This window comes from Penicillium citrinum, assembly GCF_028827155.1.
Source record: "Penicillium citrinum strain IBT 23319 chromosome Unknown utg000003l:1.0-4596430.0:1.0-4598250.0, whole genome shotgun sequence".
NCBI lineage: Eukaryota > Fungi > Ascomycota > Eurotiomycetes > Eurotiales > Aspergillaceae > Penicillium > Penicillium citrinum.
This window is the reverse complement of record NW_026622688.1, coordinates 1,388,186-1,412,963: the sequence shown is the minus strand read 5'-3', so window position 1 is coordinate 1,412,963 and position 24,778 is coordinate 1,388,186. Positions and strand designations below refer to the sequence as shown.

At 46.3% G+C, this 24,778-nt stretch overlaps 5 protein-coding genes across 5 annotated transcripts; 2 read left to right on the top strand and 3 right to left on the bottom strand.

The window, feature by feature from the left end:
• Positions 1 to 104: 104 nt before the first annotated feature.
• N7469_003744 (uncharacterized protein) lies at positions 105 to 6,086 on the bottom strand (the record flags this gene model as incomplete). Its single annotated transcript, XM_056642664.1, has 1 exon — positions 105 to 6,086. One exon carries the CDS (start codon positions 6,084 to 6,086, stop codon positions 105 to 107), a length of 5,982 nt encoding a protein of 1,993 aa, XP_056502076.1.
• A 909-nt stretch (positions 6,087 to 6,995) lies between these two features.
• Positions 6,996 to 8,101, bottom strand: N7469_003743 (short chain dehydrogenase/reductase family protein; the record flags this gene model as incomplete). The annotated part of the gene is made up of 2 exons (XM_056642663.1): positions 6,996 to 8,002; positions 8,065 to 8,101. The coding sequence occupies 2 exons, from the start codon at positions 8,099 to 8,101 to the stop codon at positions 6,996 to 6,998; spliced, it is 1,044 nt and encodes a 347-aa protein (XP_056502075.1).
• Positions 8,102 to 9,197: 1,096 nt separating this feature from the next.
• N7469_003742 (uncharacterized protein) lies at positions 9,198 to 10,478 on the top strand (the record flags this gene model as incomplete). The annotated part of the gene is made up of 1 exon (XM_056642662.1): positions 9,198 to 10,478. The coding sequence occupies one exon, from the start codon at positions 9,198 to 9,200 to the stop codon at positions 10,476 to 10,478; it is 1,281 nt and encodes a 426-aa protein (XP_056502074.1).
• Positions 10,479 to 17,382: 6,904 nt separating this feature from the next.
• Positions 17,383 to 19,800, top strand: N7469_003741 (GMC family oxidoreductase; the record flags this gene model as incomplete). Its single annotated transcript, XM_056642661.1, has 6 exons — positions 17,383 to 17,602; positions 17,680 to 18,049; positions 18,124 to 18,577; positions 18,656 to 18,727; positions 18,789 to 19,155; positions 19,247 to 19,800. The coding sequence occupies 6 exons, from the start codon at positions 17,383 to 17,385 to the stop codon at positions 19,798 to 19,800; spliced, it is 2,037 nt and encodes a 678-aa protein (XP_056502073.1).
• Positions 19,801 to 20,449: 649 nt separating this feature from the next.
• Positions 20,450 to 23,928, bottom strand: clcA (putative C6 finger domain protein; the record flags this gene model as incomplete). The annotated part of the gene is made up of 4 exons (XM_056642660.1): positions 20,450 to 20,672; positions 20,729 to 23,113; positions 23,178 to 23,290; positions 23,362 to 23,928. 4 exons carry the CDS (start codon positions 23,926 to 23,928, stop codon positions 20,450 to 20,452), a joined length of 3,288 nt encoding a protein of 1,095 aa, XP_056502072.1.
• Positions 23,929 to 24,778: the final 850 nt, after the last annotated feature.

The following is a 24,778-nucleotide window of genomic DNA, read 5'->3' as shown; positions in this document are numbered from 1 at the left end:
TAACTATATGGCACATAAACAGTGTACAAGAATCGAGTTCCAACATATTAACGAGGAAATAGAAAATTGAAAAAAAAACTTGAAAAAAAGAGATAATTCAGATGCTATACCTTCTCATAGTCCCTTCGTTTTCCAGACTCGACGATCTCCTCGTACCGATGGCGTCGGCGTTCTTCCTTCTCCTGCCGACGTGATCGATACTCTTCCAGATTTATATCACCCTTGTCCGAATCATCCGGTCTTGAACCTCTGCTGGAACTGCGTGACTTGGAGGAATGTTTCTTGCGGCGGCGTCGCTCGTCATCAATGCCCGCCTCAGACATTGCCTCTCGAGATGAACGCTTCTCTAGTGAAGATGAGGAGCGATTGCGGTCATCAGCGGGTGCTGAGACGCGCGAACCGAAGATATTGCGCAGAAAGCCACCAGGACTCTTCTCCTTCTCATCCTTGCCCCGACGCTTCTCTCGTGTCTCGTCAATGCGCGCAGGAGAAGATGTAATGGAAGCATTATCATCAAAGTCGCGGTGGCTGGAGGAGCGGTGACGATGCTTGCGTCGCTCAGATTTATCACCGTCTTCATAAGATGTAACAACAGATCGAGCATCATCATCAATGGAAAAAGTATCGCTGTCACGTTTGGATCGTTTCTCGTCCTTGCTGCGGCGCTTCTCCCGTGTCTCATCAACCATGGCAGGAGAAGACGTGATGGAAGCAGTATCATCGTAATCACGGAGACCAGAGGAACGGTGACGGTGCTTGCGGCGTTCAGACTTATCGGCATCGTCATAAGAGGTCACAGCAGATCGGGCATCATCGTCGACGGAAAAGGTATCACTCTCACGCTTCGAGCGACGCTTACGCCGTTTCTTCTTGTCATCATCGCCTTCATCCTCTTCGGCGAGAGCAATGTTCTCGCGAGTCAAATCAGCGGGGACATCACGAGGCAGCTCGAAATCATCACCACTACGTCGAGATTTCCTGGATTTAGACGTCTTCTCGTAGTCTTTCTCAAGGGGAGCGGAGACCGCTGAGCGAGAATCATATGGATCTTCGACCACGTCCCGAGGAGAACTGGTGTGAGGGACATCGGCGGAAGATTGGATATCGCGAGACATATCCAATTCATCGCCGCTGCGACGAGACTTCTTAGACTTGGCTTTCTCATAATCCTTCCCGACTGGAACAGAAACAGCCGAATACGAATCATACCGATCCTCAACATCACGGGATGGCTCAGCAGGGGCCTCCTCCGGAATAGAGACATCACGAGGCAGATCACGAGAAAGATCGAAATCATCGCCGCTGCGACGAGACTTCTTAGACTTGGCTTTTTCATAATCCTTCCCGACTGGCGCAGACACAGCCGAGTAAGTATCATCCCGAGGTTCAACATCACGAAGGTCATCATTAAAACCTCCAGGCATAGAGAAAACATCGTGATCCTCAAGAGAATCATGTCGAGATTGTTTTCCGTTTAATTGTTCAATTACCTCCTGGGCAATAGAACCACGTTCCTTCGATGGAGAAGACACATCCCGTCCCTTGTGCGGGGGCTCAGATTCGGAATTAAATGGCTGGGTGGTAGATTCGATATCTCTAGATTGTGGTTCATAACTGCCGATTTCACCTTCGACAAAACCATGATGTTCGGGACTTTGATTATCCCACTTCGATCGCGGAGAAAATGTACCTTCATCACCTGAACCAGGGGGAGATGTACGAGTGTGGTATTTAGGATCATCGATGACGAAAGATGGATCGAAACCAGCTGCTTCAGTTCCAGCAGCGACAATCGCAGCAAATTCAATGTCTTCCCCGTATCCGGATTTCGAGCTAGTATCCTTAGACTGTGATTTCTCGATATCTCTCAAAGAAATTTCTTTGGGATGGTCTTCCATAGGAGAAAGTGGATCTTGCTCAGAGGAAGAAGGAACTTCGTACTCGTGGGTTGAGTGTTCGCCCCAGGAAACGCGAGAGCCAGTTGATGACCTTTCACGCTGTTTGCGTGCAATTGGCTCAGGAGGTTCGGAGTACTCAGCATGCTCAACATGCTCTTCTGGTTCAACGTACTCGACGACTTGTTCTGTCTCAGGAGTCTTGGCTGCGGATGTAGGGGTGGAAATGCCCAAAGCAGATCCATTCAAGGAGTGAGGAGGTGTTGGATCGATATAATTAAGTCGTGGAACCGGCCACGGCAGACGTTCGTGATTCTCATAAGGTTCTTGTCCGAAACGTGACATGTCTTCATCGCGCAGTTCGCCACGAGCCTTACGAACAGAAGCAGGCATCACTTCAACAATAGCAGGCTGCTCGGGGATATCACGACTGTGGTGCTCGTGTTCGTCATGGCGAATTTCAGAAGGCGCATAGAAATCGGCGTAATTATCATGGACAGGGGATGGTGTAGTTTTCCGGGATGATCGCGAGTCTCGCTCGTCACGGGTTTTTCTCTCGGAAGACTCTGGAAGATCAGATCTAGAAACAATGGAAGACGATGTCTCACCACCCTGTCTCCTTTCAGCGCGGCGTTTCTCACTTCGGGAAACACGTCGTGAGCTTGTTTCGGAGACATCATCCCCGTGTTTATGAGAAGAGGACGCAATAGCACCGACGGCAGCAGCGCCAATGGCTCCGACCGCAGCTGCTTCGACCCATGATGAAGAGTCCTTGGTCTTTTCACTTTGACGACGTTCGTCCTCTTCACGGTCTTTGCGACGGCGCTCGCGGCGCTCAGCATCACGTCGAGCTTCCTCTTCTTCGTGATCGATCATCTGAACCGGATAGTCATCGTGGAAATCCTCACGCGATCTCTGGTCACGACGATTGAGACGGCGCTCACGCTCTACTTGCTCATCCGTCAAATTGAAAGAGACAGAGGCTTGGTCCTTTGTCGTAGAGCGGCGCTTAAGGCTCGATGGTGTATCTTGGGTTGGGAAGACTGGAGACGAGTCACTTCTGCGAGGTCTGCGTGGATCAACATCGCGAGAAGTCTGGAATCGAGGATCATGCTGGTCAAACTCATTTGCAAAGATTGGAGGAACGACGGGCGCGCTGTAAGCTGGAATAGATCCCGGCAGGGTTCCTTGGCTAGTGTAAACAGCCTGGGAAACAGGAGTAAATGGTTGCGGCTGCTGGAGAGGAATTGGTCCAGGGCGCACAAGAGGAGTTGGACCAACAGAAGCAACAGAAGGAGACATCTTGGCGACATCGAAGCGCGATGGATCAGATGTCGGGACGGGATAGACTTGCTGGAGGCTACCAGCTTCGCTAGGTGGACGACTATCACGTTGACGAGCAACAGAAGCGATAGCAGCACCACCCAGAGCACCGGCGCCGGCAGCCATGGCTGCATTGGCTGCTGAGGATTTCTTCTCCTTCTTTTTCTTGTCCTTCTTGCTTCCCCATCTCCATCCCCAGCCTCCACCGCTGCTACTGGAATCAGAACTGGATTCAGCACTGCTCCCACCAAAAGCGAGTGCAGAGCTGACACTTGATGGAGATTCTTCAGACGAATCGGCATCGACCCAGTCTCCATCCTCATTTGCAGAAGAGCTGTAATTTCCGTGACGAGAACGAGAGTCTCTAGTCATCATCTGGCCAGCACTGCGGCGATTGGGAGATGAAGCAGCAAGAGCAGTGGCAGTAGCACCAAGGCCAAGCAGCGCTGCGTTGACATCCTCGTTCTTTTTGTCCTTCTTCTTTTCCTTTTTCGACTTTGACTTCTTCGCGAAACCGCTACCAAAAGCAAGGTCTGCATCGAGAGAGGAAGACGAAGAACTATTGAAAGAGAAAAATCCGCGCTTCGCCTTCTTTTTCTTGTTACTCTTCTTCAACTCACGTTTCCGTTGACGGTTCTCAGAACCAGCCGTGAAGAAAGAAGTGAAGCCACCGGTAGACTTGGCACCAGATCGAGAGACATCAACAAAGGAAGAGCTAGATGAAGATTCCTTGCGGCGTTGTCCACGTGAAGGAGAGCGACTACGGCTGCGGTTATGGTGTTTCGCAACAGCGAGGGCAGCACCACCAACTGCTGCGCCCAAGGCAGCCTCCTTCACAAAGGAATGACGACCTGATCGCGAGGAAGACCGCGAGCGAGATCGAGGCCGGTGAGAATGCTTACTGTCCGAATAATATCCTCGTTGCGGGCTGCGATCAGACCGACGAACCACACCACGAGAGGTGTAACTTCTCCGATCGGAATTTGAGACATCATCACCATCATATGACGAGGCACGATCACCAGCCATCCGACCAGAGCGAACACTGTACGAGTCATTGAAGTCCTTGCCGGCAAAAATCGACTTTGCGGCGTACCCAGCAAGCATGCCTGGTAGCCACGACGATGACTTCTTCGACCGCTTGCGCCGGCTTTCATCATCCGAAGAATGGTATCGACTGAGTTTGCTCACTCGGGAAGAAGTGCTAGCACTGTAACGGTCGGAAGAGTGTCGACGTCGCTCATAGTGATGTTTGCGCGGAGCGTCAACGGAGCTAGTGTGGGGATCGAAGCAGTACTTGCACACGCCAATGGTTTCGGTATAATCCTCAAACCGTCCCACACCTTCAGGGTCGCGCCAGAAATCCACGAATTTCGAAAGCGGGCCCCTGTGACGGTGTTGATAAGCAAGGCCACCAGGTGCATAAGGATAGTAACCAGGCCGGTGTGGAAGCGGGTGCGAATGAGAATGATAATGACCAGCTTGAGCGGCGTATGCAGCAGCACCTGCACCTGCGCCTCCAGCAGCCACCATAGCATTAGGAGGCCTGGAACCATATGGGGGTAAGCCGGTTTGGGAGTGTTCCTCATGGTTCTGAAAGGAGTATTGAGCTGCGCTCTCGGGGCTTGAAGAGTGGTGCTGGTGACCAAGCATGTATCCTGCTGCTGCGCCTGCTGCTGCGGCACCAACACCAGCGCCAATACCGTACGTTGGCTTTGGAGGCTTGCTACTGCTAGTGGCAGCCGGTGGCGAGTAAGACGCAGATTGCTGATGATGAGCAGTCGCGGTATACTGGGACTGAGTATCTTCGTAAGACGACATTGTATTTCCTAGCCCATATCCGACGGCTCCAGTGGCCACCGCTGATGCAGGAACAGCACTCGAGGAAGGCTTGCTAGGTTTAGACGGCTTGGTTGGTTTTGAAGGCACAGCTTGCGTCTCGGCGGGGCCGGCATCGTCGAAGTAAGCAGCGGCCGCACCAACTTGACCCATACTGCTTGGCTCCGGTGGAGGATTTGAAGATGGAGATGCAGCTTGTAGATGCGATTGATGGGCCGGAATTACTAGAGGGTCCGGTGGCCGGACACCGGGTTGATACTGAACAGACTGGCCCTGGTCGCCATAGTAGTCTGCGGCGGCACCGGCAGGATTAGGAGGGACATATGGTTGTGCGGTGCCAGTAGGGAATTGTCCCGGGAATTGCTGTTGTACATGTGGATCATACGGAGATGGAGTCGATTCGTGGGCAGGCGAGAAGGCCGCAGGCGGCATGCCAGCGTCGTACTGACCAGGGAATTGCGAAAAGCCAGGCGCCGCCATATCGGCAGCAAATTGAGCGCCCGGAGCACTGGATGGCATGGCAGTGGAGACAGGTGGCATGTAGGGGTCTCCGGAGTGTGTGCGCCGGCGCTCACGAGGATCATCGGATCGAACTAATTCATCATCTCTATCATCAGTCGCGCGGCGACTCTTTCTCCTCTCACGCTCACGCTCTCGTTCTCTGCTCTCGGATCGGTCGCGGGTACGCTCGCGGCGACGAGAGCTCTTGCTCTCTCGATCACTATCCCTGCGCTTGGGAGTGCGCTCAACGATGCGATCCGGAGCATCGTAGGATTCGGGTTCGGCGGTTATGAAGGAAGCGACAGAATCACCGGCGGCGCTGGCAGGACCACGGCGACTTCCGGAGGCAGATGGCTCATAAGCAGACAAGTCTCCTAAACCGCGATCACGGTCGTCACCCCGTGAGGATTTGCGGCTGTGGGAGGACTTGGAATCGGTCTTGCGACGGCTGCTTTTGGAGCTGGAGCTGGTGGTGCTTCGGACGTCGGAGGACGAGCGGTTGCCCCCGCCCATGAGGGCTTTAAACATGGTGGGCAGGGCAATAGAATTAGAGGGGTAGAAGCACCATGTGGGAGGGAAATGAGGTAATTCGGAGGAAGAGGAATGTTCAAAAGGAGATATCAGATCGATCGGAATGAGGAAGGAGTATGGAGGAAGAAGGTAAAGTTGAAGGATGTTATGGTTTGTTTGGGGGGAAGTAAACAAGAGAGCTGAACCGTGGATCTCTCGGCCCCAGACCCACTCCGTTCACCAGTTCTCAGGTCAGCTTGACTTGACTCGACAGATTCGAGTCGAGATTGGGTATACACTTCGACTGCGAGGAGTACCGTACTCTTAGACAAGAGATACTGACAGACTGAGATAAGTGATATCGCGTATGCTCATGGAGTCAACGTCGACTCTTCTTCCTGCAGATTCCTCAAGCGAAAGAATGAAGAAGAATCATCGAGTGGAGCGAATCAAAATCGCGGTGAAGCGTGCACGTGCCTCTGTGTTGGCACGGCAGGTACTCGCAGGTACATTCTGGCAGTAGTCGAAATACTAGGCGATTGTTGTATATTGGTGTACTCAATCGAACAGTCTTAGACTCACTGCTGTACACTACGGTGTACATATTCCAATATTACCCATGTGCATATATGTACTGTATACAATCATGTATGTACAATTTAATGTATGTATGTAGAGTAGAGTAAGCAGGTGATGAAGTACTTGGAAGTACTCCAGACTTGGACCAACTAAATATATATCATGGTGCACAATATATATCATCATATTCTCCGCGAATACCTACCTAGGTAGAATAGGTATTCTATGAGTAGGTACCTACTGATTCATATCCCACTCAAATCTCATTATAAATCAATTACTACTACTTAAATACTAAAACCTCTGTACTACCTAGTACAAATGAGTGAGTGAGTAGTACTCACTCACTCATTCAGCCCTAACCAACCTCTCCAATCGACATCTCAACCCATGCTGAATCCACAAAGGATACCCCCTCAACCGATGACAAAGATATCCCGCCGACCCCGGAACAACAACCCTCCCACTCTCCCCCTTCAAAACCTGTGCCACAATTCCCTCCGCCACACTCTCAGGATAAAGCAATGGATTGAACCACGTATCCTCCGGCGTCAAAACTCCAATCAATCCTGTCCGCGTAAATCCCTGCGTAACAAGCACACTTCGCACCCGTCCAGCATCATACCTCGTCACTAACTCCGCAGCCAACCCTTCATGGAACGCAATCGCCGCCGCCTTCGACGCAGAGTAATCTACCATGTTCGGAGTCACGGTATATCCCGCCTGTGAAGCAACAGTCACCACCATCCCGTGATTAGCCGCAATGAGATCTGGTAGAAATTCTTGCGCAAGCCAGTAGTGTGAGAGAGTGTTTACGTCGAACATACGACGAGTTGTTGACTCGGTGGTGCTGAGAATCGTTTTACCGGTAAGAATTCCGGCATTGTTGATTAAGATGGTTGGTTTACCGAATGATGCGCGGATCGCTTGTCCAGTCTCTTTAATTGCGGCGGGTGAGGTGATATCACATTCAAAATATCGGACACTACTTGGGAGTGTTGGTTCGGTTGGAGGTGTGATGTCGACTATGGCGACTTTAATACCGCGTGCACCGAACATTTCTGCGACTTTTCTACCGATCCCACCGCTTCCTCCGGTTAGAAGGATAACTTCACGGTTCCAGTCGTAGTGGTCTTTTTGGCCATTGTTTATGGCGCGGTGGTCGAGCCATGCGTTGATTTTATTGAGGAGTGATAATGCCGCGAGGGCGCGTAGGATTTTGAGTAAGTTTGGTCGAGATTCGATGAATTCACGCCCTTTGACTGTATGTTGGACGAATGCCAGGAGTGGTAGTATCTTCCATGGACTTAGGATGGTACGTGAAATCCATTTTCCCAGGACATCTGCTGTGAAACCTTCTCGATATCAGCAGGGGTTACCCTTGTTTCGTGATGAAGGGGAAAGTAGTTCAACTTACCTTCTCGAGATGTCCAATACTTTGCGGGTGCAGCCATTCTAGATAATAAAAAGTAGTCTTCGGAATAGTTCTTCTGAGTAGAATTCTTATGTGGGTACCTCAGTGTCAGGATGGGGTGTCCTGGTAAATGAAGCTGCTGGCTATTGATCTGCACAAACACAATTTGCGGGGAAGCCAAGGTCCGCGCACAAAATGCATTTGATCCTGCGTTGGACCGCATTGAAAATGCTCTCTCCTATGCATCAAATGAATTGTGCACGAAGCTTATGTAGCTCGACTGAATATAATGAGTTGAGCTCTTGGCTATTGCAGCTGGGTATTTTCACATGTGTTCGAGTTGTCCTGGTCTGAGGTGCAAAGCATAATAAAGGGTGTACTATGTACAATGAGATAGTTCAATACTCGTATGATAAAGGGAAATGTTTCTATCTCCATTGTTTGCTCTAAAAATATCAGCTCAAATTTGGAACTCTGCAAAGACTCTATATTAAGCATCCGAATAGCCAAAATGGAACAAAGCAAAGACAACCTTGAACTCCAGTGTTATGCTACCAACCCATGGATCCCAACCTGAATATCCACCTACTGGGACAATTTCATTCGGACAAAATAGCATTAAGAGATTTAAAGAAAGGAAGCTATTAACAATACTATCTCGCTATTACTCTCGAGTCTTTTATGTACCGCCCTTTGTCCTCGACTCGCCTTGGCTTCATAATACCCATTATATCACATCTATTCTCGACACCATACAATTATAGAAATAAAGCTACCACTAATAAAACAAAGCAGTCAAATCTATTCTACATCTCCGATTCTGCCCAAGATGAGGTATATAAACATCTAACAAACCCATTCCAAATCAAATCACCAACACAGCATCACAATCATCACAATCATCGCAATCCAGCTCTATCAAGCTATCAATCCCACTTTTAAAGTATAAACTCACGATAAACTAAACAACATCAAACAAAATTAATCCTTGTTTCTATCCAATGTCAGCCATTAGAAGAGAGGAGCAGAGACCAGGAGACGCTTTCTTCATTGGAACCATCACGACGTCTCGACACTTAAGAGCCTCTATAAGAAACATACTCTGCGATTCATGTCAAGAACTTGGATTGGTTCACATGGGCCAATACCCCGTTCAACCTCTATGGTTTGTCAATGAATTTAGACCAACTCAAATTGCTAGTCGATTGATTGTCGCTGGTATTAAGGGAGTTTGTCAAAGATGCATTCAACCTTGTATCGACGCTCTTCATGTTGATACTCGAGAGGCTGTTGCTCAAGGTGAGGGCATTGTTGTCCCTGCTCCTTCGCCTCACCCTTCGCCTTTTCCTTCTCCTCCCTCTCCTGCTGCTGGCCCTTCTTCTTCTGCTGGTTCTGCACAATCGGGTTCTCCTCCTCCTTCTGTCTTCCCTGTCCCACCTCCCGCTATTAGCCCTGCACCATCTAGTTCTCCTGTCCCCGCCCCTCTCCCTCCTGCTGCTGGATCACCAACTGACAGTGACTCAGATGGACCGGCTCACATTGAACACGCTCCAGCACAACCCCAGTCCCCGCCCCAGCCCCAGCCCCAGATCCCCACACAAAGTGTATCTGTCTATCAAGCCTGGCACAGAACTGCTCAATGGCCATTGATGTACGGACGACTTCAAGTCCATGGATATCAACGTCGTCAATGGATTGCTGACCCCTCTGTACCACACTGCAATGTTAACCCATGCACATTAGACATTTCTACCCTAAAAACTAGATACCCATTCGAGCACGCCCCCCAACAAGTCTCAACTCTTGGAATTGAATTTGATCCTCAAATGCGAAGCCTCGGAATAATCTCTCCAAACGACCCTCCTGAAAATCTTCCCTGGACTCTTGTAATTCGACATGATGATCTTGTCTGGATGGGAAATACACACAAGGGAATGATCATGCTACGCGTCATCGCTAGAAAGGATCAAGGATCCGGAACTCCACAGATCAGTGAAGTCTCCCACGCTCTATATACGCGAAACTTCCCAATTGATACTCTGAACTATATCTTCGTTGAAATGATTGCTAACCAAGAGACTAGGGCCTTTTTGAGTAATGTTCTTTACACTGCGGCTTATAGTTTGGACAGATTGCCTCATTCTCCTCACAGCTGGGACTACGCTACTCCCGAATATGATGCTTTGCTTGGTACTCCTATTGGGAAAATTGCTGCGGCGATTGTTTTGGGCGCTTTTCCTCGTGGAACTCGTCGTATTGGACGAATTGTTACTTGGAATTCGCTTTGGTCGGTTGGTCATAATAATCTGTTCGTTCATATGCGATTTGATATTGAGATGAACACTGGTACTCCTATTGGCAGCGGACCTGGTACCACCCCGGGCAGTGCTACTCGAATGAATTCCTCATGGTATTAACTTACTATTTCTTTTGTTTGCTCAGATAGAGAATATGATTTTCGCATTTGCATTTGATGACCTTCCATAGTACGTAATAATACATATATCCGGAAACACAGAGATGGTCTTTCAAACCCTAGTCATCTGATATGCTAACCTAATACGGATGTCGCGTGAATTACCAATTCTGTATTAACATCGTAATAGTACCTAACATAGTACCTCCCTGTATGAATACAAGACCTAAGGACTAGAGGCCCATGGAAAGACAGTACTATCTTTGGTAACCTTGTAAGCCTTCCTCAACGTGCGCCAGTCATAAAACGGCAGGCTATTCATAGTGTAGTAAGCTAACCTACTTTAGGTAAACATGATGATTTTCATTTTTACGAACTCGGCGAGTTAACTACGCGATCTACATTCTTTTGTGTTATGGTCTGTCCACAGATACTCCGTATCTAACCGCTAATAATAGGTAATCCGTCGCACGAAATTAACTAGTTTTATCTTTTATGATATGAAATTACCTAAGCGCTCTAATACCAGCAAGTTTCCTCTTATCTAAATATCCCCCGCTTCCCTTATTTCTCCATCGATGTTTTAACTTCGGAAAAATTTATCTTCTCAGTTGAAACGACTATATCTTGAACAATATGCCTACATATCTTGTGAGCGTCTAACTTCTACGTAGCCGCTAAGGCAAAATGATTTCACTATTCTAACGTTCCTCAAATCTGGTAGGTTAAGTGCAAAGAGAATGCATCGATTCAAGACTTTGAAGGGTAAGTTCTATACATTCAATCTATAAAAATTTAGCTAATTGGCCCGTACCTTGAATAGGGTCCTGAGTTATGCCCAACAGCAAGGTGGTAAAATAAATCATGTGTATAGAATAATCAAAAGCTTTTCGTGGGTATCCTCGGTCAGATATTCACAGGACGCGTGCATTAAGAGACCTAACTAATTAATCCGTTCGAAATTTTCATAGGGTGACGATATCTGATGACGAGATCACCACACTCGAGTCGCATGAATATGTGGAAACAGTTGAGCCGGAAGATGTTATGACAACATAATAGATTCAAGGGGAAGTTGGGGGAATCTTGAAGGGGTTGGATATAGAGAACACAATGATCTTGTTTTTTAGTATACAGCCCATATTACACTGCTGACGCTAACAATCATTATTTCCTTACGGTTGTTTACGCTAGTGATCTGAATCATTATTATTACCATCTTGTTGGTTCTGACTACCTCATCTATGAAAACCACCATTGTTTCCGGCAGGATGTTCAAGCCTTGTCAGCCTTGATCGTTCTGCCCTCAAAGCTGTAGGTTGTTAGCGCGAAGTTTTATGTAACGCCATGGACTATGTCCTAATTTCAACAAGAGCGTGACAGAAGCTTATTTCTGCTCATTCAAATTCTCGATGGCTATTTCCGCCTCCTCAGAAGAAAAAAAAATACAAACGCTTCTAGTGGCTAAGCTAGTGCGAAATTGAAGCAAATACTCTATTTCTATGTCCTTAAGTAGTGAGGATTCGGTGCCCAACTGCTGGGTAAGTGCCTATTATATCCGCTCCGCGCACAGGCGAGAAGGGGGTGATATTAGAGAAGATGCTTCCAGAAATGATTGCCATAATCCCCTCACACTAACATGACCCTATTAAACTAGCAAAATCTATATGAATTTTCTAGGTTTAATTGGTTATAGCCATTTACTTATGCACAGGATTTTGCGGGCCCGTTTTACTATGGTGCTTAATACTATGATTGTGCTCTGTAGATCCTGAGGTTCAGCCAGCTATACTCGGCGGAGCCAAGGGACAACCTTTGCGACAAGCAAGCATATGTACATAGTAGCAAGTGGCTACACAGGTTGTAATTTTTGGAAAGGCACAATACACGGACTTGAAATAAGGCAACCGAACTATCTTGATACTAAACGAACTATATCTCGACTGTGCCAAAAGGCCGATGCAGCCATTTTCTGAGCTAAGAATTTGCGCGCTACGATTTCTTCCAGAATAGATCAATGATAGTTCACATATTTTTTTTCTGCCATGTATGCGATTCTCTTCCGCGTTTTTTTGTCTTGTTCACTCGCAGTCTATCAACAGCTAGCGAATTATGCTGGATCCTCGCTCGAAGATATACTGTTTCTGATTATTTGTTATAGATTGTTTAAAGAAAGTATCAGAATACAAGGAATTTTATCTCCACCAACTCCACTAGATACTGGTTTGGTATATAGTATATTCAGCAGATTGAGATCGGCGACTTCTGATTGTAAAACCAATAGTGATCTTTGAAATCAATCTGTCTTCCGTTAAAATATATATCTATATCACTGATCTATCCATAATAACTTTGTGGTTTGCGGACTGATACTGATAAACTAAAATATAGTGCAATTTCTAAGAATTATAATAGACCCAAGACAATACTATCGCCACCAGATCTCTATATTGCACAGCCCACTGAATTGTTTATAAATACACTATTGACTATATAGAGTATTCAAGATAGAAAAATGTTTTTTTTTCTGCTGTATAAAAGCGGACAACAATAATCCTCTTGCCATTAATCTTAGTAAACACTTTGTATAAGTGAAAGTAATTGACACCGATTTCGGAGCACACTGTGATTTGGAAGAGAGCCATAAGGAGTTTAAACATCAAAAACCTCAATGTTCAAGCCTGCATATCGGAAATGACCTCTGGCGCTCTCTTCTTTCGCACCGACCACATTAATACACCATTCAAGAAACGTATCAAATCCTCGCTCCGGATCTTTCTCTCATAGTAATCCCAATTACTGTACAGTAAAGAACATCGAAAAAATAACGGGTTCAAGATTCTGGTACCCAAGCTCCTCACCATAACCTGCTATTACCCGTCCATTTTTCCCCTACAGTCACAGATATTTCCTTCGTTCTCCAGTACGCCCTAGGGCCTATTGGTGCATCGGTTCTGTCTCTTCATACCTCCTTCAGGAGCCAGGCACTGAAGCAAGATTGTGAAAATTCTCCCTGACCGTAGACCTTAGTAGCTGTTCTCAGTAGGTCATCATCTGATGTACGTATTTCACCATCGCCGTAGCGAAAGGGTTTCGAAATAGTTTCTCTATGTAAAACATAAAAGCCAATTTCGAATCTCAGTATATAGCCCGTGAAAAGGCTGGAGTACATAATCTTTTTACCCAGGTCCTTGTGTCTCTCTATAGAGATATAATGGTGGTATATTGGAAGAGCTTATTGTAACATTTTCCCATATGCTAAGACAAGTGTCGGCACAAATAGAAAACTCAATCCTCTAAACCGGTCAATAAGAATGACTCGAATTATCTTATCAAACGGCAGAGCGAATGGGTATATAGAGACTATAAGGCCAGCCAATATGATTCCAATAGCACCATAACCGTATTTGCCGCCTTCGGTGATCTCCAGTATAGAAACTGAGAAGAAGATCGCCCATATATGCAAGATGATACCTATATAATCCAGTCGAAAATAAATGACAGAGTTTTTCTTGGTTGTGTTAAAAGTCCAATAACAAATAAAAGAGACTGTAAAATAGATCAGATTGCTCGCCAATGAGGAAATGCCAGTGTATATCTTTTTAGCCACCGAGGGAATTTGGCAGATATAAATTATAAGAAAGAAATAGAACTCCACATCCATCTAGATGAACATTCGGATTCGCGGTCTCGGAGTCTTGAATTGAGCCGCAGTCATAGTCCTGGCGCGAATATGAGGAGGGGAAGATGTTCTTTTTAGATGTATTAAATTTATATACATTAAAAGTACACAAGACAGTATACCAATTCTTTATCTCCAAATGAAATTGGAGGATCAAACTGGATTTGTTAACAGTATTACATCATCAATTTCAATTATATAGAGTGCTTGTCTTCCACTGTAGCGCCCGAATTCAATTTTCTTGTTGCAAACACCGAGAAGGTCTTTCGAATGGCAATTAAATAATATTAGTATTCATATTTGCTACTAACTTTGAATTTGTTATCAAGGCTATAATTGAAAACAATCTTTTGCTGATTTCGCAAATCAATTTGTCTATTTTTGTATACAGTCAATCTCTCTGTCCTATATATGTCAAGATTGAGTATAGTCTTTGTAGTTGCTTTGTCTCCGAAAATAAAATCTAAAAGCTATCAATATTATTCTGTTACATAGAAAGTATTATTTACTCGAACACTCATTATCTTCGAGACAAGCAAAAGAGACTGAATGTTCTATGCAGCCAGAACTATTATGAGACCAGATCAAATATTTTCCTTGATTATTGATGACAACGAAAGAACCGGCAAAAGCAATGGTTGACAATAGGTCAACGAAGCCAATATGATATATGATATATATTTCTTCTAATTTATATTCAATTCAAGAGAGAAGTCTGAGCTCTTTCTGAGACAGTGATATCTTCGGATTTTTAAATCACTCCACAGTTTGCGGTGGTGGAAATCTCGCAAAATGACAAAGTAGTCGGTCAACCGTTTCTGTCGTCAAATTTTGGATATGTTTTTCTACGATAACTCAGACGGTATTCAGAAAGGTTTTTTGACCGGATTAGATTTCTCACAACTATTCTTTGCACGCCGAGAAATTCTCTCCCGCCGCCATTGTCAACGTTTTCACGCAATTGAGCGGACCCCACAAATATGAGAACCTCGAGAAAATATTAAGTATCAAATACTGATTCCATGAATGTTCACCGCGATTGCTTTGGTCTACGTCAATGGTCTACATCAATGGTCTTACCTGGACTGGTCTGCCTTGCATACCACTAACACTCTGATTCTACACATGATTGACACGACAGATATAGATTCATCAAAAGAAAGCGCCTCTTTTTCTGCTTTGGGGAGGCCTATCTTGCCATTCACTTCCGAACAAGCGAGTTTCACAAAATTGATCTTCCAAAAATATCGCTCAATTACGCTCATAATCCTCTACAGTATGTATGCTTTGGATTTATTGTGAGGCTTGAGTCTACTAAGCAGTATTTTAGCAATAATTCCCACATCGATAGCAGATGATAGCCGGAATCCTCACTCTCAAAATGTCGTCTCCTGAGGACAAAATGGAGGCAATGTCGTTGAAAACAATGACTTGTCGGCCTATTACACATCAAATCTTGGTATAGATATCATATTGCTAGAGTACAGTGGCATTCTTGTATATAGTGCCGACCGTTATTGCCTTCTACGTAGTAGAAACATTGACACATACACAATATTCACTACTGGCACATTAATACTATAGTATAGTATCCGTCCATCCCAACCACTACTTATAAACTGGCTAGGATAAATCTTTATACTAACTCAGTCGAAGTTGAACCTCGCCAAACCCCACTTCCCCGCTTCGATTGGTACAATCTGGCCTGCCAATCCTCCCCTCTTCTTTCAGACTTGTAACTCGAAGTTTAATATCCATCTTCAATGGACAGGGCTACCCCTGGTATAGTTTTCTGGGACGTGAATGGTAACTCTAGCGGTGGGCCATCGAGTGAGCTTGTTTGCTTGTGTGTCGGACTTTACTCGGGCTGGGTTCTAGATGCGTTGGAGGAATCAACTTGACACGCATTGCATCAACAGATTCTGAGTTGGCCATGTACAGAGTACGTGGCAGACTTGCTAATTGGCTCACTAACGACTAACGCATTGTCCCGTCGGCAAATTTGAACTCTCGCCCTATCGATATTACGGTACTCCAATCGATCTAAACCATTACACCCACGCACACACAATAGCTACTTCTATGTATTTACAGCGTGTGTAAGCACAAAAAACACACAAAGTCCCGAAAATCAGAATTCATGGTTACTGTACTCCGTAGTACTGTATGTATAACGCTGAACGATTATCGACTCGACAGGAATGACATTCGTCCGATCGTCTTATCGCCTAAAGCACCACATCCACTACGTCTACACAGACGGTACCTTAGTCGTGTGTCAGGTTCTAGTTCCTTGTTTTAATAAAGATCTACTTCAGACTTTCCTATCCGTGTGGCCGATCGGAAGGGACTCGACCGAATTTTCCCCCCACTTTGACTCCATCCGAGAGGCGGTGGACTCGTAGCAACCACATAGCAACGCAGCAATTCAGTGTGTACTATGTACATATTGTAGTACGGAGGAGTAAATACTAATTCATCCAGCAGTAGCAGCTGTCCTGTGTACCGTACGCATATTGTAGTAATTTAATGCTAGTTCGTTAATGTACTTTAGTTACCCATAGTATGTGTTGGGAATATACCGAGGATATACTGTACCCCTGAAAAATCTGCGGACTTACCCGTGGTTAAACGTGTGATATCAACTTGCAACCAAGGAATTGCGTCAGGTCTGTTTCACCTTATCGAGATCTCATTTGTCTATTGGATCGCACGATCTTAAATCATTTCAACAAATCTTGGAATTATCTTAAACACTCTACAGGACGTACCTGCTCAACAGGAATGTAAGCCCCGCCTTGTCTCGTGGTTTTATCTTCCGGACCCATACTATGTATCATTTTTCATTCCTCGTTTGGTCGTCTCGTGGATTCAACTAATGCATGTCCGCAGAGTGGGTTTTCATAGAAAGTTTATCTAGTCGATTATTTCGATAGAGCACTTTTTCCTTTCTTTTTTTTTTTTGCTGTATTCTCTTGGAACTAGATCCTCTTTCTCTTTCCTATTGGATTTTCATATTTATTCTTTTATTATTCTTATTATTATTCCCCATGCAAGTCATTCCTTTCCATTACTAGTATAGCCTCCGAAACATAGGGCAACTCATAGAGATAATTAACCACCCAACCCCCAATTCTCTTAAAACTCCCCTCTTACCTCTTCTTCGCGACTAGTCCTCCGATGTCTCGATTGTCAATCTCTCGGCCACAATAATCTAGTCAAAATGTGGCCGATGCGATCTGCGCTCCTTCTTGCAGGTTTCGTCGCGCCTGTTGTTCGCGGCTTATCGCCGCGCACGGAGATCGCCGATTCCTACGATTTTGTCGTGATCGGTGGAGGTCAGGCTGGTTTGGTCCTTGGAGGAAGACTGGCAGAAGATACAAATCATACAGTTCTCGTTCTGGAGTCGGGAGGGAATGGCGATGATTATCGGGATCGAATTGGTGGGTTATGCCTTTCCCACCTGGACATTTCATTCAATCAAGTCTATAATAAATGATGTCTAATTTCATTATTATAGATACCCCCGCATACTCATATTTCGATTCCCTTTGGACAACACCATTGAATTGGGCTTTTTATACTGTCGCACAGAGCAATGTGAATAATCGCGAAATTTATTGGCCTCGTGGTAAAGTTTTGGGTGGTAGTTCTGCTATTAACGGGTTATATATGACTCGACCGGGCGAGAATGAAATTAATGCTTGGAAATCTATCTTGGGCGATATGGATGGTGCAGACAATTGGTCGTGGGATTCATTTTATTCTGCCATGAAGAAAAGTGAGACTTTCTCGCCACCGACTGATGATGTTAAATCTCAGGCGGATATTACTTGGGATTCATCGACTCATGGAAGTGATGGACCAATTCATGCTTCGTATCCTGGATTGTAGGGGCACCCTTTGTCTTGTTTCTTGAGAGACCAATTTCAATGGTTATTGTGAATGCTAACGCGTCTATTAGCACATTCGATCAAGTCGGTCAATGGTCTGAGGCATGTGAAAGTATCGGTATCCCCATCTCGGACGATATGTACGGTGGATCGAACTGGGGTGCAGAAGTCTCGACATCTTGCATTAATCCAAGTAATTGGACTCGGTCATATAGTCGAACTGGATATCTTGATCCACTTCCTGATCGTGGTAACTACGATGTTCTAGCTAATGCGCACGTCACACGCATTCTCTTCGAGAGTTCTTCCAATCTAACCGCCAACGCGGTCGAGTATACTTCCGATGACGGCAAGACGAGGAACACAGTCAATGTTACTAAGGAAGTTATTCTGGCTGCGGGTTCTGTTGGGAGTCCAGCTGTTCTTTTGCATAGTGGTGTTGGACCAAAGGATGTACTCTCCGATGCTGGAGTCGATCTTGTCTATGAATTACCTGGGGTTGGTCAACATCTTCAAGATCATTTCGTGCGTTATCCCATCTTGACCCAAAAAAGAAGAAAGCGAAACAAGATAAAGAAAGAGGAGTCATACTAATTTTACCAGAGTGCAACCCTCAAATACACCACAAACGCCGAAACAGCCGGATCAACGTTCTACGATAATGGCAGTGAAAGGGTGAGCCCGAACCTTTCCACCCTAAGCTTCAAGTACAAATAAACCAAACTAACGAGATCAGAACAATCCCCTCTTCCTAACATACATCGACTCAGCAATCGCCTACGTAAACGCAAGCAAGATATACGGCAACGAACTAACAACGCAATACGAAACCATCCTTTCAAAAATGAACGACTCAATTCCAAAATCCACCTACGAAGACACCGTTATCGCAGGCTACAAAGCAATCTACAATACAACGGCACAAATCTTCAACAGTCCAACAGGACTAATTGAATTACTTTTCATGAATAGTGATGGAAATGGAGATATCGGTGTAACAGCCGCCCTTCAACATCCGTATAGTCATGGTCGGATTTATATTAATTCTTCGAATCCGGTGGATTATCCTGTTATTGATCCGGGGTATTTGGGTAATTCTATTGGTAAGTATTCATCAACATCCCGCAGTTCCCGTGGAAAAATACTTCCCGGGGCTAAAAATTGAGGTAAAACAAATCAACTAAGATATAAAAGATACCGAAATCCTAATAAACGGTCTAAAACTCGCCCGAACCCTCGCAACAACATCCCCCCTCTCAACAAATCTAACAGGAGAAACCAAACCAGGAGACTCGTGCCAATCAGACAGCGACTGGAGCGATTTTATCCGATCAGCCGCATCAACAGAATTCCACCCATCATCCTCCTGTGCCATGCTTCCCAAAGACCTAGGCGGAGTAGTAGACGCCAATCTACGCGTCTATGGATTGAAAAATGTTCGTGTCGCTGACGCAAGTGTACCACCCATCTCGCTTTCGACGCATCTTATGGCGTCTACGTATGGAGTTGCGGAAATCGCGGCGGGAATCGTGAGGGGGTTTTGGAATGGGGAGGATAGTAAGGATGAAATTGCGTTTAGTGGGAGTGAGAGTCTTAGTAATGTTACTGGGACTACTGCTGGGTCGAAGGCTAGCTCGACGGGGGCGAGTGGGAAGGGGGTTAAGCATAATGGGGTTGAAGTGTTGAAGGTGAAGAGGAGGATGGTTATTTGGGGGATTTGTATTGGTGTTGCAGTTGGCTTTTTGTAGATAGATAAGACGTATTGCATCTGGTGATTCCAGTGTATATTGATGAATAATGAAATGGCTTGTACACTACAATCATATGGTATGATTATTGGAGTACGAATATGAGGAGAGTAGTGGAGAGTTCATCTCGAGGACATAGGTATCAATTCACAAGTCGAGAATAGCAGATCGCCACTACGTTGGATATAGATGTGGATATAATAGCAAGTAACAAATCATACAGAACACCCAACCAATCAAAGAAAAGAGAAAAAAGCATGCCTGTGGAGATTGGCTGTCGGGGACAATAGCCCTAGAGTAAATGAAACAATAGGTGCTTTACCATGCAAGAAAGAAAAGTTATATCCGCTGTGGAACTCCCAAGAGCATTTATCCGTGAGAAAGACCGTAAATGAGCCCAATGCAAGTTCACAAGTAAAACAGTCCACTTCGCTGCAGTCCAAATGAGATGATCTATAATCTCCAGCTGGAGTTTCCATGATGAATGGATATATAAACATCCCACGGCCAGACAGACGGAGGGCGAGAAATTCGAAACACAAATCAGGTCGCAATGAGGTGTAGTTACGCGCCATATTAACACCAAGTACCGTGGTCAAGCCTATCATGACCGGAATGGGAATATAAAATGTCATGTCTGAGGGTATCCTCAAGGGGTATTGGGGTTCTCCAGCGTAGGAGAGTGGTGAAAGATCTTCTGATAAATTTCAGTCAAGATTCGGGCGTCGGCGCGAAGGGTGGGAGAGACGTGCTCGCTGCGTAGGAGGAAGCGAATAGTTCGTTTGAGGAGGGTCTTCAGTTCGTCACGATCGACGAGCTCGGACAAACTGGACATGTATGTGGCCGACAGCACAAGTAAGTTTCCAAATTGGCTAAAGGAGTTGTTAATTGACGCAGTAATTCTAAATTGACTGACGATGGGACTCACGCATGGGCTGTTCCGAATATGTTGGTCACCACTAGTCGATTCTTTTCGTCCTTTGAAACAAAATTCGGGTCCATCGCAAATGGATCCTCCATGCGATGACCCTCGAGTGGATCTTGCATGCTCTTGAATGGCTCTTCTTTGAAATTGTTTTCGAGAGCGTCGAACGGGTCTTCAATTCCATCAAAAGCCTTTGTGCTGAGAATTGCCGAGTCAATGCATACTTTGCAGGCTCGACGAAGCTTAGACGGCAGTTCTCGCAAGTGAACGGTAGGCGGCGTCCAGCCATTCGGGAATGCGGCCGCCGGGTTGCTTGATACAGTCCCCATATCACTCATCATCCGTGTCATGTTCTGCGCCCGAGAAGTAGTGTTTACTGAAGGAGACATCTGTTGTGACTGGGAATTTGCCACTGAGCCCGTAGGTGAGTCCACGGACGTTTGGCTCACTGCGTCCACGCGCGCACCAGATCCACCATAATGAAGAGCATGATACAATAGTGGCCGGTGAATAATGTATCGAGCTCCGTAGTACTTGGCCCGCATGCGAGCCGCATTGATTTCCTTTGCTGGTGGATAGTCATCTTTCCACCTCATCATTTCGGGAAGACTGAATCGCCAGAGATCCAGGTTGTGACTCAGAGCCTCTTGCACACTAGAGGACCACCGAGCTTGCCCTTCTTTCTCCACCTTATACAGATCTGTATGAACACGGTTAAGAACCTTGCGAAGATGAATTTGGGCTGAGTAGAACATCATCATCATAACATGAGGGTCTTCCATGTCGTTTGGTAGGGGTATAATAGTCCACTTGCCCTTTGGAAGGGGTATCAGTGACTCAGATCGGGAAATGCCACTCGCAGGAATATCTAGCTCTGCGAGAAGATCACTCTCCAGTTGCAAGCAAGTCCAGTATACAAAGTTGAAAAGATCTTGAGTCGGGCCACCTTGCAGTGCCTTGTAGTCTTTCGAGCCAACAAGGACTTGGCACGCCCACGCAGCCTTGTGGATGTGGCTATGACTTGAGAAAGGATGCGCCAATTGACCAGCATAAAGACCCGCAAGAAGGTTTGCTTGTACATGTTCCAGATGGATACCGGAATGAAGAAATGCCAATATTTGCAGCGCATAGCTGTACAAAGATAAACCGGGAATCATCTGATAGTTTTTTGGCTTTTTGTCGTACATGGTAGATCGTTGTAACATAGCCTTATCAGCAGCCCGTGCCTCTGTTGCCGAGGACGGAAAGGACTGACTTGTGCTCTCGAGTGGGGCGTAGAAAGATGCGTTCGAAGGCAGAGCAGAGTCAGAGTTCGCGGGAGAAAGGAAACCGTTGATTGTGTTTGTCCCATTGACAGCCGGTGGGATAGGCTGTCTTGGACCAGGGATGAATTGTTGACGATAATCGGGCTCCTTATCCATAACAGGGCCAGGAAGAGGGGATTTTGTTTCACAGATGGCACCGACAGCGATGGTCAGTAAAACAATCGCACAATCTATGTTCAATCCCACAGGTGGTGTCGAGGAGCCATCTCTGCCACTGCCATCTACATCTTCAACAGATCGCTTGCGTTTCTTCTCCCTGCATAACGAATTGGTATCGGTTGGGCAGTAGCACTGAATGAATGTGTCTACTTTTTCTTCGAGTTCTCTTTGATCGAGGAAAGGATGCAAAAGATGCATCTGACTGAGATAGCTGCGAAGATAGCGTTTGACGGTCTTTCCATCCAGCCGCAGAATACCATTTCTAGAGATATCTGCGTCCGAATCTTGTAGTGCTGCGCCGGCCCAAGCCTCCAAGCCGGATTGTCTTTGAGAATTCATATTTCCATTCATGGGACTTCCACGCCATGGCAAAAATGAACCGTCGGCCGAGTAGGAATTTTCGCCACGATGAAAGAGACTGGTAACACCACGTTGGCCTTCTAGACCCATCACGTAGTCCTTGTCGTAGTCGTGAGGGTTAAGCAACTTCTTGATTGAGGGCCACATCAAAAGTTTATGGGCCGCAGTCGTATGTTCTAGGGGAATTGATAACTCGCCCTCATTGTCGCCCTTTAGTTGCGATTCATCGAAACTGACGGTATCCAATCTTTGTTGCTGGCCAAAGGGACTCTTCTCTGTCGACTGTTCCATCGGCGGTATTACTTGTGATTCTAGCTTCACGGGCAATTCATGTGGTGGAATAGGAGCCGCCGTCTGACTCAATCGATTTGGATCCGTTACAGGTATACCCTGTGTATTGATAAGTTGAGTGAGCTGACTGACAAGACGATCCAGTTGATTGGTGTTGTGTTCCTGTCCACGGAGAAGCCTTTTTGTATCTTGCATGGCCTCATCTCTGAAATGCATGATCGAAGTCATGACAGGCTGCATTGACTTTTCTTGTCTGTTCTAGGAGTCAGTAACTTTGGCATAGCCGACGTTGGATTCCGATCAAGGTGTGCACAGACTTATGAGTTGGGATTTCCTTGTATACGCATTTCAAGCCATTCTCTCTGCAATGACTACATTCTGGTCGTCCCTCGTCGCACTTTGCTTTCCTCGCTCGGCATTGATCACATGCCTAATGGATATCGTTAGTGAATCCTGCGTTCAGAGGTTCGAATCAACATGCACTCATCATTTCCCACATACTTGTTGCGCTCTCGCCGCTTTTCGCTGCCGATGCCCATAGGCCGGGTTCTGATAGTAGTCGGGACCATAAGGCGCCGGGGTGGGAGCAGCAATCGGAGCCGGTGACATAAATTGCGATGGCGGGGGAAGAGGGCCTGAAGTCGGCGTCGTCTCGCCGGGGCCAGGGGGCTCTGGTGGTTGGTAACCAATGCGCGGTGCACGGTACTCTGGCGGGGCAGAATGCGGCGTAGCTTCATGGGATGCTCCATTCATGGGCGGACGAAATGCATGTTGTGCGGCATGAGCATCTTGGACCGGGGGACCTGGCCCTGGTCCCGGCCCAGGGCCTGGTAAGCTTGCAGTACGACTATAGGGACCATCGAGATGTAGTTGTGGTAGTTCACGTCCTGGCATGGCCGGGTAGTTTGGCGGTGGAAGGGTAGCTTGGTTTGTGGACGAAGGCCGGCGATCCGGGCCATGACCGTGGGGATCATATTGGGGCGCATAGGGAGGACGCCAGGTCGGTTCATATGTATGCGAAATCGGGGGCGGGCCATGGTGCCCCTCTGGAGGTGGCATGCGACTCATCGGTGGTTGATTAAGGCCGCGTCGGAACGGATCGCGAGATCTGGAGCTTTAGCCAGTGCCAGCAGAGTATCACCGCGGAAGCGCGTCAATATACCGATGAGCAGTAATACAGCTGGTATGATTTCATAAATATATATAGAGAAAACAGTGACTCAAGAAAACGAAGAGGTAAAAAAGCCAAAAAAAAAAAGGAGCCGAGATTTAAATGAACATGGCGTGGCGCGGTAGGATTTGAGGGAACAGAAAAGGAACCGGGAGGATTGGAGCCGAGTTGAATCAAGTCGTAAATAATAAGAACAAGGAAACGATGGAAGTCGAGCAAGGGTGCACAAATGAACCAACAGGCTGCAGCGACTAGGACGGAGGAAATAAGCTCAAGGAAGAGGTCGCCACAAAAATGAGAGAGCAGACGGACGCGCCGATGGAGAAGCTCTTTGGGGGGGGGGGGGTGTGTGGTTGTGGAGCGAGTCAAACAAAGAAATAATCAGATGGCGAACATCGGGACCCAGTTGGACCTAAGTGAGATGGATGTCGTGTATAAGAGAAGAGGAGATAGAAGATGAGACGTTGGAGATGAAGGAAGTGAAGAGGGTAACAAAGTTGGAGAGAAGAGAAGAGAAGAGAAGAAGAAGAAGATGCAGCAAAACAAGAAGGTTGGATAGATCTTTCCTTCCTTCCATGAGGAGTCGACTGGTCTGAAGGGGAAGAGGGGAAGAAGGTGCGATGGGGTATCATACGGTATGGTATGGTATGTATGGTATTATACGGTATTATATGGTAACCATCACTCCAGTCCAACCTCCTCCCAGGTACACTTTGTGGTTTCTCTTCTACACAGTACAAACTATGT